Source organism: Mobula hypostoma, chromosome 1, assembly GCF_963921235.1.
Source record: "Mobula hypostoma chromosome 1, sMobHyp1.1, whole genome shotgun sequence".
Lineage (NCBI taxonomy): Eukaryota > Metazoa > Chordata > Chondrichthyes > Myliobatiformes > Myliobatidae > Mobula > Mobula hypostoma.
In genome coordinates this window covers 185,915,131-185,932,434 of record NC_086097.1, presented here as the reverse complement: position 1 = coordinate 185,932,434, position 17,304 = coordinate 185,915,131, and the positions used below count along the sequence as shown (strand labels likewise).

General features: G+C 42.1%; 1 protein-coding gene across 3 annotated transcripts in view; it reads left to right on the top strand.

Annotated features, from left to right (window-relative positions):
- necab1 (N-terminal EF-hand calcium binding protein 1) overlaps nt 1-17,304 on the top strand; it is a 139,987-nt gene that overhangs the window by 58,470 nt on the left and 64,213 nt on the right. For 2 of the 3 annotated variants that reach the window (XM_063061488.1, XM_063061475.1), the window contains exon 6: nt 5,364-5,402. The exons of the other annotated variant lie outside the window; for it this stretch is intronic. In XM_063061488.1, coding sequence (XP_062917558.1) covers nt 5,364-5,402 — 39 coding nt within the window. The remainder of the gene's footprint in view (nt 1-5,363; nt 5,403-17,304) is intronic. 3 annotated transcript variants of the gene reach the window in all.

The following is a 17,304-nucleotide window of genomic DNA, read 5'->3' as shown; positions in this document are numbered from 1 at the left end:
ATTATCAAGGTATGTGGTGTGAGTCAAAGTACATGTATGTTGCATATACAACTCTGAGATTCATTTTCTTGTGCACATGCTCAATAAATCAGTAGAATTGTAACCGTAACAGAATCAATGAAAGACTGCACCATCTTGAAGTTTCTACCTGTGTGTAATAAACAGCGAACTGTGCAAAGACAGAAGAAGATTAATATATAAGCAATAAATATTGAAAACTTGAGATGGAGTCCTTGCAAGTGACTCCATATGTTGTGGGAACATTTCAATGATGGTGTGAGTGAAGTTATCCCCTTTGGTTCAAGAGCCTGATGGTTGAAGGGTAGTAACTGTTCCTGAACCCGGTGGTGAGAGTCCTGAGGCTCCTGTATCATCTTCCAGATGAAAGCAGAAAGAAGAGAGCATGACCTGGGTGGTGGGGATCCCTGATGATGGATGCTGCTTTCCTATGGCTGGGTTTCATGTAGATGTGCTCAATGGTTGGGAGTGCTTTACCTGTGATGTACGGGGCCAAATCCACTACTTTTTATAGGATTTTCCATTCAAGGACATTGGTGTTTCCATTCCAGGCTGTGATGCAGCCAGTCAATATACTCTCCATCGCACATCTATATAAGATTGTCAAAGTTTTAGATATCCTGCCGAATTTTCCCAAACACCTAAGGAAGTAGAGGTGCTGCTGTATTTTGATTGTAATTGCACATACGTGCTGGGCCCAGGACAGGTCCTCTGAAATAATATCACCGAGAAGTTTAAAGTTGCTGACCTTCTCCATCTCTGATCCTCAGATGAGGACTGGCTCATGGACCTCTGGTTTCCTTCTCCTAAAGTCAATAATCATCTCCTTGGTCTTGCTTACAAAGAGTAAGAGGTCGTTGTTTTGGCACCACTCAGCCAGATTTTCAATTGCTCTTCTATAGTAGTCATACTTTATTGATTCCGAGGGAAATTGGTTTTCGTTAGTTGCACCATAAATAATTAAATAGTAATAAAACCATATATAATTAAATAGTAATATGTAAATTATGCCAGGAAATAAGTCAAGGACCAGCCTATTGGCTCAAGGTGTCTGACCCTCCAAGGGAGGAGTTGTAAAGTTTGATGGCCACAGGCAAGAATGACTTCCTATGACTCTCAGTGTTGCATCTCGGAGGAATGAGTCTCTGGCTGAATGTACTCCTGTGCCTAACCAGTCCATTATGTAATGGATGGCAGACATTGTCCAAGATGGCACGCAACTTGGACAGCATCCTCTTTTCAGACACTACCGTGAGAGAGTCCAGTTCCATCCCCACAACATCACTGGCCTTACGAATGAGTTTGTTGATTCTGTTGGTGTCTGCTACCCTCAGCCTGCTGCCCCAGCACACAACAGCAAACATGATCACACTGGCCACCACAGACTCGTAGAACATCCTCAGCATCGTCCGACAGATGTTAAAGGACCTCAGTCTCCTCAGGAAATAGAGATGGCTCTGTCCCTTCTTGTAGACAGCCTCAGTGTTCTTTGAGCAGTCCAGTTTATTGTCAATTCGTATCCCTAGGTATTTGTAATCCTCCACCATGTCCACATTGACCCCCTGGATGGAAACAGGGGTCACCGGTGCCCCCTAATATGCTAATTTAGTCTTCACCTTTGATTTAGCTAATGACAGCGATGTCATCAGAAAATTTGAATATGATAATGGAGCTGTGCTTAGCCACGTAGTCATAAGTATAAAGTGAGTAGAGCAGGGGGCTAAGCGCACAGCCCTGTGGTGCACCTGTGCTGTTAGAGATGGTGTAGAAGATCTTGTTGCCAATCGAAACTGACTGGAGTCTGCAAGAGAGGATATAGATGAATCAATTGCACCAGGAGGTATTGTGGCCAAGGTCTTTGAGTTTATTGATTAGTTTTGAAGATGTGATGTTATTGAATGCTGAGCTGAAGTCGATAAAGAGTATCCTGATGTATGCATCTTTGCTGTTCAGATGTTCCAGGGTTGAGTGAAAAGCCAATGAAATAGCAGCCTCTATGGATCTGTTGCTCCGATAGATCCACTCCAATTTGCCTGTCTTTTCTCAGGCAGGAATTGATATGTTTCATCACCAATCTCTCAAAGCACTTCATCACTGTGGATGTAAGTGCTACTGGATGATAGTCATTGAGGCAGATCACTATGCTCTTCTTGGGCTCCAGTATAATTGAAGCCTGCTTGAAGTAGGTGACTGCCGATGCAAGAGGTTCAAGATCTCCGAACACTCCAGACAGTTGATCAGTGTAGATCTCTAGTACTTGGCTTGATACCCTGTCTCGGCCAGACACTTTTCACAGGCTTTTGTTTTTCATAGGAGTGATATATAAAATTGTACATTGGGGTACAAGATATAATTAGGGCATGTAACCAAACAACCTTTTTAAAAAAACGAGGTAGAAGGATGAGTTTAAGGGAGAGATTTACAGACCTTAGAATTTGACAGTAAGGCCATAGTTACCAATGCTGAGTGATTGAATTTGGAGTTAATAAACAAATCATTGCCTGGGGAGTAGAGAGGGTGTAACTGAGAACATCTTTGATCTTCACAATAATTAGCTGGAAAAGCTTTCTGGTCATCCCATGTGAAATGTCAAATTGCTGTCTAAAAACCTAGAGGTAATGTCAGGGGTGTGCTGATTAAATTGACTGAGTATTGTAAGGTTACATGAGGAAATTGGCACTGCTTTTACAGTAGGTGTTAGCAAAAGGCAATGTGTAGGTGGGAAATAGGAGGAACCATGAATATATGTTTGTATTGCACCTTTTGAATTTGCTTAAAAGCTGTGTACAATATGACCTAGTGGGTTGAATTTCCTCATTTGTATTAGAAATTCATTGACATTTTAAGAAATGGTATTTATTTTTACATTTGGTAAGGAGTAAAGTAACTGAACACGCATCTAGTGAAATAAAGATCTGCCTTTAAAATACTGAGAGCTCTAAGTTCAACAAAAACCAGAATGAAATGGACATAACGGTAAGCCATTTAGCAAGGCAGAGAACTGCACCCAATGTACATAGGCATCTGTCTTGGCCAGCACCAAATTTTCGGGTTTGTTCGGAAGTTCCCCAACCATATCGCAGCCACCACCCTGCGACCAGACATTGTCCTAGTGTCTGAGTCAACTAAGCAAGTGGTGCTGCTGGAGCTGACAGTCCCATGGGAAGATAGCTTGGAAGCGGCCTTTGAAAGGAAGCTCTCCAAGTACGCAGGACTGTTCAGCAACTGTCAGCAGGCTGGATGGAGAGTGAGGTGTCTCCCAGTGGAGGTTGATTGTAGGGGATTCATAGCCCGTTCTTTAGTTAGAGCCTTCAGCAATTTGGGCATCGAGGGAGAGAGGAAGAGGAGAGCCATCCGCAGTACCACCGATGCGGCAGAGAGGGCCTCAAGATGGCTGTGGCTCAAAAGAGGGGAGCCATGGAGTCATAAATAGCTAGCCATCTGGACACAAGCTGGGGTCTGATCAGCCCCGGCTGGGTCACCTGGAGGAGGTTGTATGATGTTGAAAGTCCTGAAACACCCGATGATTCCAGGAACATCACTGAAGATGTGTTCAGAAGCATCAAGAGATGTATGTACACAGCGGTAAACTGCAAGAAATTAACACATTTGCAATGTGTAAATGAAGCTCATTACTGACTCATCTGTGTAAGTAATGATAATATTCTAAAACTTATCTGTGTGTATTCTTGTGGATTAGTTAAAAACATGCAGATAGACCTCGCTAAATAATTTTATCTTAAATGACAGTATAAAGGTTAGTTGACTACAAGTTTGATTTATAAACACAAGATCAATAACAAAATGCAATACTGGTAATGAATTGAAGTAATACCTTGTAAGTATCTCTCCACAAAATTTAACACATATGATTCAGTGCACTGACAAGCCTATGTTTGTGCTACAGTGATAATTGACAAATATAGGCCTTCCCCTTTAAACATTACAACATTTTGATTACAATTTTAGTCACATTCACAGAGAAGGTCAGTGTCATCAACCAACTTCACACATCTTGTTAGTTTTTCGTGATAGAAAACTGGTCAGATGACTCGTGCTGTAAAAAGCTGAAACTGAATTTTCTTAGAATAGCCACTGCAGCTTAAAATACTGCATTAACTTATCTATAAAATTATATGGTACTGAAACATGGTAATTTAGTTTATTGCTGATTCTAATTGCATAGTTCCAATTCAAATCTACGTTTAATTGTCATTCAACCATACAGGAGCACCCATGAATACAGCCAAATGAAACAGCATTGTTCCAGGATCAATGTGCAAAGCACAATATCAACAATCAGGTACAGTGCAAGGCATGTGTAGGACATAAAAGATGGCAGTAAAATATAGTCACACAAAAAGTATATACAATTGAAATCCATGAGTGTTGCAGCAGTCTGCAGTCAAACATAATACAGCTTGCCTTCTGCCGAGCAGTCATGGAGTGTGAGTAACACCAACTCCAGCATGGACACCACACCACACCACCTTCAGCATTCCAGTGGAGCGCCAGACTCCGACGCCTCCCCTGGGCGGCTGCAAAAAGGCGACACCATGGCTTGAGGCCTGGTCCTTGCTACAACCGAGGCCACACAGCTCCCCCGCTGTCTGCCAGCAAACATTCACCAGTAAACTAATGAATCTGACTTGCAGCGTTCCTTGCCACCAGTGACCAAACGGGTCTTGTGATCACAAGAAAAGCGACTAAGACCATCACTCGCTGTTAGACTGCACACCTTCTTCATGCACTGACGCCCTTCAGTCGCAGGCAGCATCGTGGCCCACTTCAAAGTTCAAAGAAAGTTTTATTACCGAAGTAAATATATGTCATTATGTACAACCCTGAGATTTATCTTCTTGTGGGCACACTCAGTAAGTCTATGGAATAATAACTAAAACAGAATCAATGAAAGACCGTCCAATTGTGGTGTTCAATCAGACTGCAGAAGACAACGAACTGCGCAAATATAAATATCGAGAATATGTGATGAAGAGTCCTTGAAAGTGAGTCTATTGTTTGGGTGACCATCTCAATTATGGGGCAAGTGAATTTATGCCCTTTTCTTCTAGAGCCTGATGGTTGAGGCTAAGACAGGTCCTCTGAAATAGTAACACCAAGGAATTTAAAGTTGCTACCCCTCTCCACCTTTGATCCTCAGATGAGGACTGGCTAATGGACCTCTGGTTTCCTTTTCCTGATGTCAATAATCAGTCCAGCTCCTTTAGTTTATCTGCCAATGAGCAACTTCCCGATAGGCTTTAAGTTCTTAATAACCAGCAGCATCTCATGATCGTAAAAAGTATGTGTAAAACTGACAATAACACCTTTGGTTGACCCTACAGAAGTCGCTGCATCTGAGCACGCTGCCATCTTTCCTTAAGGTAAGTTGGTGGAGTATAAAGATGTAATAGACATCCAAGGAAGCACTTGTCAAAATTGTGCAGCCTGTACAATACATCAGACATAGTACTTTTTAAAGATTATGAGCATCAAGTTTTCATGGCTGCCAACTTAAAATTAAAGATTGGTTTTACCATATTAAGATTAACCATCACCCAATAAACAAGCTTTTGGGTTTCTATGCTGGGGTTGAGAATGCTCTGCAATTGAACTAAAACTAGTCTGAATAGTGCTTTGGACGTACAATTTATTTTGCAAAAACTGTCGTCTGATCCAAGTATAACCTCTCCAGAACAGCACAGAGTTTCAAATTGCCAGCTGTAACTTTCAAATGCTGGTTGTTTGCTTAAAATAGCTTTGAATATGGTGATCAAAGGTCAAACCTGTTTTGAAAACCCAAAGCCAAATCAACAGAGAGAGCTGCACATTAATGTGAATTCATTAATGAAACAAAGCTTTTGGAATTTTACAAATGAGGCCAGAAATCACTTGAGTAAAGAAATATTGATAAATTTATTCAATGCTTTTGCTAGACTATATTGACATCATGTGTGTATTTTTGAGCACTTCATTTCAGAAAGGAGATTAAAGTTGTATCGAATGCACAGTGTTGATTAAGTAAGATAATATGATTAAGAAACTATAATTATAGAGAAGACTTTGGAGACAGTCTACTTCCATCAGAATGGAGAAGACTAAGTGATGCTTTAACAAAATTATTAAGATCATTTAAGAGACTGAACAAGGAATTCTATTTCCTTTAGCTGACAAGTTATAATTTTAAATTGTCACTAAATTAGGTGGCATGATGGTGAAGCAGGTCTGCTGTCTCATAGCTCCAGACACTCCAGTTTGCTTTGGAGCCTGAATGCTGTTTGTATGGAGTTTGTATGTTTTCCTGGTTATTGCATGAGATTCCCCTAGGATTCACCAAGTTCTACCCTACTACTGTAAATTGCCTTTATTGTAGGTAATTAGGAAAAATTACTAAAGAGGTGCCAATGGGCATGGGGTGGGATGACAGTTAGTGTAATGCTTTGTAGCATCTGTGATTGGGGTTCAATTCCTTCCACTGTCTGTAAGGAGTTTATGCGTTCTCCCCGTGATCCTGTGGGTCTCCTCCAGGTGCTCCAGTTTCCTCCCACATTCCAAAGACATACAGGTTAGTAAGTTGTGGGCATGTTATGTTGGCGCCACAAGCATGACTACACTTGTGGGCTGCTCCCAGTATATGCTCGGACTGTGCTGGTCCTTGACACACGTGACACATTTCACTGAATGTTTCATGTACAAAGCTAATTTTTATCATTGATTTTTTTAATACGAAGGAGAGTACATTGCAGGACTTTTGGACAATCAGGAGGGGGCAGTGGCAGCGATGCGAATGGTCTGTTTAGATGCATTATGGAGCCAGTGGGGAAAATAGCTTCTTTTTGTGTTGTACTGCTGGCAGATGGCCAGTTGAAAATGTGACATGCTGTTTTCCTATTTACTTTGTTTATGGCAACTTTGGGCACCTTGTTTCTAAAAGAAGAGCAAAATCTGGGTATGCACAACTTGCATTAAGCAGGGCAATATCACGAACTGTGGAGAAAATGCAGTTTTAAGGAGATTCACAACCTAAAATGAGGGAGGAGAGAGTTCAGTGATAAACACTAAGCAATTTATTCTCATGGTGCTGTTTTCTCACTGCTATTCTTGATCAGTTAAGTATATAGTCAAATGCAAGTGTAGCTATTTCCAAGTTGAATTGTGCCATTCCAGAAATTTTTACCAGGCTCTTCCAGTTGTCTACCATCCTTACATGATGACAGATGCACCTGGAATGAAATTGTTGTACAACAGTATTTTGCTCAAGAAGAAAGATCATGCCTAACCAAGAAGCAACCATGGTTAGTTACTTCAGGAACAATCCTGGTTTGTTTGCACTGCCACCTTTGCAAGTATATGATTTAAAGCAGACGTATTGGAACAGACAAGAGCCCAGTGCAGCCTAAACCAAGGCAGAACCGTTTAATATTTGAAATGTACTTTATTCCGGTACTTTCAAATTTGCTCCTTCTGCTTTTCTCCCCTGGCCTCCAAACTTAATCAGCACAATGGTGACCTCCAATTCCTCTTCTTCTCATCAATATTTTGATGGAAATATTAAATAATGTTAACAGTATTGAATGTCAAGGAGGGGTCTTTAGACTCTCCTTTGACAGAGGTAGTTATTGCCTTTCACTCTAGTTCCAGGGAAGAACATGGCTTATTGGCCCAAATCTGGACGTTGTCCTGATTAACACACACAAAATGCTAGAGGAACTCAGCAGGTCAGGCAGCATCTATGGAAATGAATAAACAATCGATGTTTCGGGTCCTGGCCCTTCATCAGGACTGAAAAGGAGGGGAGAAGCACTTTGTTCATTTATTCATTTCCATAGATATTCCCTGACCTGCTGAGTTCCCCCAGCATTGTGTGTATGTGTGTGTGTGTGTTGCTCTGGATTTCCAGCATCTGCAGACTCTTTTGTGTAGATGTTACCTTACCTTTTTACTGGTGGCTTGCTATGTCCTTTCATAAATATGAATTTAGTCCATGTAGACCAGACCAGTAGGTTTTTTTTCCTAAATGAATCAAATGGATTTTGAATTCCAACATCAAGGCTACTTTTTCGTGATTTATTCCAGATTTATTTAAATAATTGAGTTTAAATTCATAAATAGCTATGTTGGGACTTCAACTCTGTCAAGAAATTCAACCCCAGGTTCAATTAATCGAATTTCAAAGGCAAAATGCAATATACTTGTGCCACCACACAGTACACTTAATAGTCCTCACAGGGGAGAATTTCTATTGTGCATTTATGCTCATATACTAGCTCAGAAATTATAAACATTTTAATATACTTTACGATATTGATTAAATGGTTTCCTTTGTTTTATCTATGATGAGGTGAAAAGTAGTACAGGAGTTTATTTTACTTTCTTTGTATCTTTGTTATGCACGAACTGTTAGGCTAAACTAAATTGTGTCAATCTTTATTAAAGATACAGGTGTGTTAATTTGGTAATAAATTTCATAAAACATACCATTAACTATACTTCAACTTTACATCAATTAGAAAATTTTACCTATAGGTTAGGCTTCAACAATGTGCCTTCATTATAACTCAAGATGATTGTAGTGAGAAGTAGTTTAATTTAGAAGATAAATACACTTTATGTACAAACCTGTCTAATGTTTGATTTTCTGGGTTAGGTAATCACTGGCTTTACAATATGTCATCTTATTTACTTCCGTTCCACAATGATATTTTCACCGTTGATCATGAATGTAGTTTGCAGCTGTTGCTATAACGCTTCACTACAGTGAACATTTTACTTTTGATGTAAATTCTGAGGCCATGACAGATCACTATCCATAGCTTTGAATCCACATGCAAAACAGAATCTGAATTCACAGGTACAACCTACAATTGTAATTGCATGTAAGAATGTCCATAAGGAATACCTGCAAAAATATTATGTCCATGGGATGCTGTCGTGATTTTTCATCTAGTTGAATGGAGTAGTCCTGGTGAAATGGAGAGATTGAAAACTGGGGAATGAATTAGAATGAGGGAGAAAGAAAAGCTTCTGTGAATCGTACAGATAATAATGCTCATTAAATCATAGGAGCAGATTTTTGACTACTTTCAGTCATGGAGATTAATGGAATCCCACATAGGGATGAGTTAATTGTTGTGTCAGTGTAAATTTTGTCATCCTGCTCTATTAAGGGCCAGTGAAAATGAAGTTGTGGCAAAAGTACAGGATTTATTTCCATCATGTGTCTCTGAGATGTCCTTCTTCCTGAACCATGGATTTCTCCCCCACCCCCCACTACCAGCATTAACAAAGTCATTGACTGCCTCTCATTAATTGTCTGCACCTCTGCTCTCATTCCTTCTCCTTGACAGAGAAATGTTCTTCACCTTCCATCCCGTCATCCTCCAAACTCAGCAAACATTTGCTGCAATTTCCATCTTTGATGAGATTCCACTCAAGATGTATCTTTCCCTTCCCTGGAATTTCAGCATTTTGAAATGATCTGGTCCATGGTTGTCGTAAATTTTATTCAAGCAGTTGTAGATGAGTGTGTCCCCACAACATCAGTCTTCCCCAACCAGAAGATCTGCAATCTGCTGGGGGCCAAATCAGAGGCATTCATGTCTGGTGACTAAGAAATTTACAAGAGGTCCAGGTACGATCTCTGGAATGCCATCTCATGGGTGAAGTGGCAATTCTGGTCTAAACTTGAATCAAAGAAGGTTGCTCGATAGTTGTGGTAGGGCTTGCATACTCATCATCATTGTCATTATAAGCCATGCTGTATGATGTAGGTGATCATGGTCTTATGACCATGATTGTCCTTGAAAAGTTGTTCTACAGAAGTGGTTTGCCATTGCCTACTTCTGGACAGTGTATTTGCAAGACGAGTGGCGCCTGCCATTATCAATACTCTTCAGAAATCGTCTTCCTTGTGTCAGTGGTCACATAATCAGGACTTGTAATATGCACCACCTGCTCCCATGGCTTCATATGACCCAGTTCAGGGGTACTAAGCAGGTGCTACACCTTTCCCAAGGGCGACTGCGGGCGAGCAGAGCAAAGGAACACTTTGCACCTCCTTTGGTAGAGACGTATATCTACCCCACCACTGCCTTGAATACAAACCTCGTAGAAAGTTACTGTAAATCAAGAGACATAGGCGACAAAAGAGCTCTGCTTTCCGATGAGCTCAATGCCTCCTATTCTCACTTTGACCATCAGAACATGAAGGAATCATCATCATCTCCCACAGTCCCCAATGATCCTGTGATTTCAGTCTCTGAGGATGATATGTGAGCAGCTTTCGGGAGGGTGAATTCATGTAAAGCATCCAGTCTAGACAGAGTACCTGGCCAAGTTCTAAAGACCTCTTCTGATCATGTGCTGGTGTGTTGACTGAGATCTTATAACCCTTGCTTTGTCGGTGTGTGGTACCCACCCATTTCAAGTAGGCTTCAATTATCCCAGTGCTGAAGAAGAATGCCTCAATGACTATCATCCGGTAGCACTTGTATCCACAGTGATGAAATGTTTCGAGAAGTTGGTGATGAAACATATCAACTCCTGCCCAAGAAGCAACTTCAATCTGCTCCAATTTGTCTACCAAGGCAAAAGTCCACAGCAGTTGCGATCTCATTGGCTCTTTACTCAACCCTGGAACATCTGGACAGCAAAGATGCATTAATCATGATGCTCTTTATCAACTACAGCTTGACATTCAAAACCATCATTCCCTCAAAACTAATCAGTAAGTTTCAAGACCTTGGCTTCAATACCTCCTCGTGCAATTGGATCCCTGATTTTCTCACCTGCAGATCCCACTCAGTTCCGCTTTGCAACATCATCTCCTCTATGATCTCCATCAGCACAGGTGCACCACAAGGCTGTGTACTTAACTCCTGCTGTACTCGTTTTACACTTATGATTGTGTAGCTCAGCACAGCTCCAATGCCATATTCAAGTTTGCTGATGACACCACTGTCACAGGCCGTATCATCATCGTGACTATCCCTCGAGGTCGAGGATGATGGCCTTCGTTCTGTTGATCTATTTATGGGCTCTCAAGTGGTTTATGAGTCCAATCTTGGCTTTGAAAGTTCTTCCGCCTTCAGTACAGGTAGTTCCAGATGGCAGATCGGGCCATATCAAAGGTGGTGGTGCATCGGCGCTTAGGAGGGAGATTGAAAATCTGGCTGAGTAGTGCCACAACATCCTCTTTCACAACGTCAGCAAGACCAAGGAGCTGATTACTGACCTCAGGAGGGGGAAACCAGAGGCCCATGAGCCAGTCCTCATTGGAGGTGGAGAGGGTCAGCCATTTTAAATACCTTGGTATTATTATTTCGGAGGACCTGTCCTGGGCCCAGCTCATAAGTGCAATTACAAAGAAAGTACGGCAGTGCCTCTACTTCATTAGGAGTTGGCGAAAATGTGGCATGACATCTAAAACTTTGACAAGCTTCTCTAGATGCATAGTGGAGAGTATACTGACTGGCTGCATCACAGCCTGATATGGAAACACCAGTGCCCTTGAATGTAAAAACCTACAAAAAGTAGTGGTATGGCCCAGTTAATCACAGGTAAAGCCCTCCCCACCATTAAGCACATCTACACGGTGTTGTCACAGGAAAGCAGCACTTATCATTAGGAATCCCCACGATCTAGGCCATGCTCTCCTCTCACTGCTGCCATCAGCAAGAAGGTACAGGACCCTCAGGACTCACACCACCAGATTGAGAAACAGTTATTTCCTCTCAACCATTAAGCTCTTGAACTGAGGGTGAAAATTTACTCACTTTCACTTGCCTGTAGTGGTTGCCTGAAAACAAATGAAACTGCTGAGTGACTGAGTACGGGAGTTAATACTGTATAACATGTTTCCAAATGACTGAACTCCAAGTCAACAAAAGTACATTCAAGCAACATACATCAAAGTTGCTGGTGAACGCAGCAGGCCAAGCAGCATCTATAGGAAGAGGCGCAGTCGACGTTTCAGGCTGAGACCCTTCGTCAGGACTAACTGAAGGATGAGTGAGTAAGGGATTTGAAAGCTGGAGGGGGAGGGGGAGATGCAAAATGATAGGAGAAGCCAGGAGGGGGAGGGATAGAGCCGAGAGCTGGACAGGTGATAGGCAGAAGGGGATACGAGAGGATCATGGGACAGGAGGTCCGGGAAGAAAGACAAGGGGGGGGGTGACCCAGAGGATGGGCAAGAGGTATATTCAGAGGGACAGAGGGAGAAAAAGGAGAGTGAGAGAAAGAATGTGTGCATAAAAATGAGTAACAGATGGGGTACGAGGGGGAGGTGGGGCCTAGCGGAAGTTAGAGAAGTCGATGTTCATGCCATCAGGTTGGAGGCTACCCAAACGGAATATAAGGTGTTGTTCCTCCAACCTGAGTGTGGCTTCATCTTTACAGTAGAGGAGGCCGTGGATAGACATGTCAGAATGGGAATGGGATGTGGAATTAAAATGTGTGGCCACTGGGAGATCCTGCTTTCTCTGGTGGACAGAGCGTAGATGTTCAGCAAAGCGGTCTCCCAGTCTGCGTCGGGTCTCACCAATATATAAAAGGCCACATCGGGAGCACCGGACGCAGTATATCACCCCAGTCGACTCACAGGTGAAGTGATGCCTCACCTGGAAGGACTGTTTGGGGCCCTGAATGGTGGTAAGGGAGGAAGTGTAAGGGCATGTGTAGCACTTGTTCCGCTTACACGGATAAGTGCCAGGAGGGAGATCAGTGGGGAGGGATGAGGGGGACGAATGGTCAAGGGAGTTGTGTAGGGAGCGATCCCTGCAGAATGCAGGGGGGGGGAGGGGAAGATGTGCTTAGTGGTGGGATCCCGTTGGAGGTGGCGGAAGTTACGGAGAATAATATGTTGGACCCGGAGGCTGGTGGGGTGGTAGGTGAGGACCAGGGGAACCCTATTCCTAGTGGGGTGGTGGGAGGATGGAGTGAGAGCAGATGTACGTGAAATGGGGGAGATGCATTTAAGAGCAGAGTTGATAGTGGAGGAAGGGAAGCCCCTTTCTTTAAAAAATGAAGACATCTCCCTCGTCCTAGAATGAAAAGCCTCATCCTGGGAGCAGATGCGGCGGAGACGGAGGAATTGCGAGAAGGGGATGGCGTTTTTGCAAGAGACAGGGTGAGAAGAGGAATAGTCCAGATAGCTGTGAGAGTCAGTAGGCTTATAGTAGACATCAGTGGATAAGCTGTCTCCAGAGACAGAGACAGAAAGATCTAGAAAGGGGAGGGAGGTGTCGGAAATGGACCAGGTAAACTTGAGGGCAGGGTGAAAGTTGGAGGCAAAGTTAATAAAGTCAACGAGTTCTGCATGCGTGCAGGAAGCAGCGCCAATGCAGTCGTCGATGTAGCGAAGACATTGTTTGCGTTTAAAAGTACATTCAATCCTTTATTATGAAACCAACAAAAACTAATGATATTATAGCAATTTTAAAAATCTAAGCAAAGGAAATTAGTGACGTAATAAAATAAAAATAATCAGCATTCAAATTAGCAAAATAAGTGGTCAACAAAAAATACCGTTCCCCAGTTTGCCCCTAACTAACAACTAACCTGAACCAAGATAAAGTGTGAATACACAGCTATGCTCATTTGCTTCTACCATGGCCCAATCAACATGAGAAATTACAGTAACCCAAAATAAACACACAACACAAAATACAATACAGACAGAAAATACATAGATACATGGCTCCTACATCCTAGCCCATAATTATTACACTATAATAATTACAACTACATACTGCTAAAAATAGGAGACATACAATCTTCAAGGATAAACATCTTAACATTTATGCAAATGTATTCTTTCTTCTTTCTTCTTCAAGTCATCTAGGCCAGAGGCTACCAGCAGTTAGCCCAGTACAGAGTGATCTTTCCCACTACTCTCTGTCAAGTCACTCATGTAGTTCCTCAAAACTCCACCTCCTATGGAAGACAATTCTTTATTGTAGGCCTGTCCAGACAAGTGGTTTTGGTCTTGATGTGCACCTGTTGCACAAATCCTCTTCTGGCTGGAAAGACTTGAATGATTATTCCCATAACCCATGCATTTCAAGCCACTGAGTCGTCAACTTTTTTTTCTCTTGGGAGGAAATTACATTTTACACCTGACCATTTCTGACGCTCCTGTAGCTGTAGTAGGTGCTCTTTGACCCACCATTTCCAAAAGAAGTTTGACATGTATTGGACCTGTTTCCAGCTATGACAAACATAAATGTTTTCCTTTTGAAACTCTTCTGGTGGTAAAGATGGTGAGGTCTTCAGAAGCAACAGATTGTCGTGGTGTTAGTGCTTCCAAATTATTGCAATCAAAAATGCTTTAGTAATTAAGTGATCATTGATAATAGTCTCTACTTCACAAAGGACCACGTGGAAACTTACTTCATCAAAACTTAGTACCTTCATGGTGGAATTGAGGACCTTTGTACAGATCTAATCAATCTCTCCTATATTCCTCCATGATGTGAACCAGCTGGAGTACTAAAAATCCACTTAATTCCTTTTTGAAGAAGAACATCACTGATCCATGAATGATTCTATTTCTTTGCGGCTTCTCTCAACTAATGCTCAGCTATGATAAAGTTTGTTACATTATCAGAGTACAGTTCACAAATCTGTCCTCGTCTTGCTATAAAGCGTTGAAGTGCATTAACAAAGGAACCTGTGTCTTAAGATGCCACTTCAAGGTGTACAGCTCATATAGCTACATGGGTAAATATGACCCCATACCTATTCACTGTAAGCCTTCTGCTCATCACCTCAATAGATCTAAAGTAGTCCACTGCTGCATGTGTAAACAGTGGTTCATCTGGAAATATTTTTCTTTGGCAAAACTCAATGATCTCCATTTCAGGCTTTCTGAGCTCTTCCACCAAGAGACCACCTTTGCCAATCTGACTTTTGGCCTAGTCAACCTCTCTCTCTGAAGAATACCTTTGTTGTTTTTCATCCAAGTCAGACCGAGCAAGGGCAATGTTCAATTGATTCCTCTTCCAACTGAGAAACAAGAGCAGGTTCTTAAATCTAAGAATCCAGTCCACTGCCTTCCTCAAATGGGTCCAAGGTGAGAAGTGATGGAGTATGCATGTTACTGCATCCACCTGTTCTGCAGTCTGCATGGCATTCATTGTATTATTCCTCTTGACTTCCAGATCATTTAACAGGGGTTCTCCAGAGCAATCGGGATTCACAGGCCACCCCTTTTCAGGCTGAAGAAGATACTGAGGCCCTGACACCCATGTTTCATTCTTCGGGAACGCTTTCACCTTCAACCCTCTAGAGGCCACATCTGCTGGGTTGCTTGAAGTATTTACATGCCTCCATTGAGATGCATGTGAGACCTTAAGAATTTCAGGAGCTGTGCTTGCAACTAAAGTTCAGAACCTGAAAGTTTCATTCTTGATGTACTTCAGCACAGAAGTAGTATCAGTTCAAAAAACTGAGTTATGAAGCTGCATGAGTTATGACTTTTTCCTCCACAATGTGTCCATACAGCACATTATAGTAGCTATGAGTTCCATATAGAGGATGGAAGCTAGCTTCAACAAAGCAACCCTAGAGTTTCCCATGATAAAAGCACTATGCACCTGAGAGTGTATGTTGTGCAACAATAGGTAGGTCCCTACTCCATAGTCATCTTCACTTGAGTCTGTAAAGTGAGACAGCTGTGCAGCAGTAACTTCTCTCAAATCCAGGGGTTTAAAACATCTAACAACCTGGAGGTCTTCCAACTGGCAGAGTTCTTTCAGCCAACTTGTCCACTCATGAGCAGCTGACGTTGGTATAGTGTCATCCCAGCCAAGCTCTTTCTTTCATAAATCTCGTAGGATCTTCTTAGCAGATAGCACCACTGGAGTCGAGATTCCTCGAGGATCATAGATAGAACTAACTGTGGAGAAGATCCCCCTTCTAGTGAGTCGTCCATCTTGGATCATGATCTTAAACTTGAAAGTATCAGACTGCATGCACTATTGCACATCCAGTAATTTCTCCACCGAAGGTACATATATCTTGATCCAGATCCAAATCCTTCATGTCTTTGGCTCTTTGCTCTTCTGGTATGGCAGCTACCACTCTATCTATTGCTTATCTACTTTGTAAGTTGAAAGCTGCCTTTAGCACAAATTGATACAAAGTCATAATAGAGAAACACCACTTCTTCCTCAGAGGACACTGACATAAGCAGTCATCAACATAGAGGCAATGCAAAACCTTATCTACCATCGCTCAGCTGAAACGTACTTCATAATCTTCTGCACATTTCCTAACAGCAAAGTTGTCATGGCTTGGCGATGAAAGTGATGAACCACCATTCTAAAGTCCACCATATCTTGGCTGAGGTCACCATCAGGCCACCAGTGAAACCTCGGTAGATCTGCAACTTCCACAGGTACTGTAACCTGATGAAACATTGTTTCAATATCTGCCATGATCACCAGTGGTTCTTTTCTGAATCTGGTTATGACTCAAATCTGAGGTAGTAAGACTTGGTTCCCGTAAATGTTGAGTATTAAGTGATATTCCCTGAAAAGTTGCTCCACAGTCAAACACAACACAAATTTTCCTTTTTCCAGGGTGGTAAACACCACGATGGGGAATATACCAGACTTTCCCATCACTACGTTCCAGATCCTCTACTGGCACTCTTTCAGCATAATCTTTAGAAATGACATTCTTCATGGAAGATGTGTAGACTGTATGAAATGACATCCTTCTTATTTATACCTCTCAGATTTAGCAAGCACACTGTTCTGGAATTTCCCTGTCAATTTGGCATGTTAAGCTAATCTGGAAGTGGCCATCGATCAATTTTACAAAACTTGTAACCAGCTCCATGAACTTGTTACCTTCTCTGGAAAATCCAGTTTGCTCTTCTTGACTACATTCAGGGAAGTCTGTCTCGAATGGCAGCTGCCAAACTGATCCAAGTTCAAAACAGATCCTGTTAACTGTCAGCACAGTCTCTCCCATCACCATCGTCTCCTTTCAGTGGTCCTCTCACAGTCCAACCCACTATTGTGCTAATTGCATAAGGTCCATTATTGACACTGTGAATCACTTGCAGCAGTTCCAATGCACATTCGCCCCTATCAGTGGCTCAATTTCTAAATCAAAGTCTGGCAAATGGACATGTTTCAGGTGAGACCATCCCCGGAATTCCCTCTGTCACAGAATGTTCCCTTTGTGTTGACAAAAATGTTGTGGTTACTTGAAAACAAATCAAAAATGCTGAGCGACTGAGTACTGGAGTTAACACTGTATGATGTGCTTCCAAGTAAC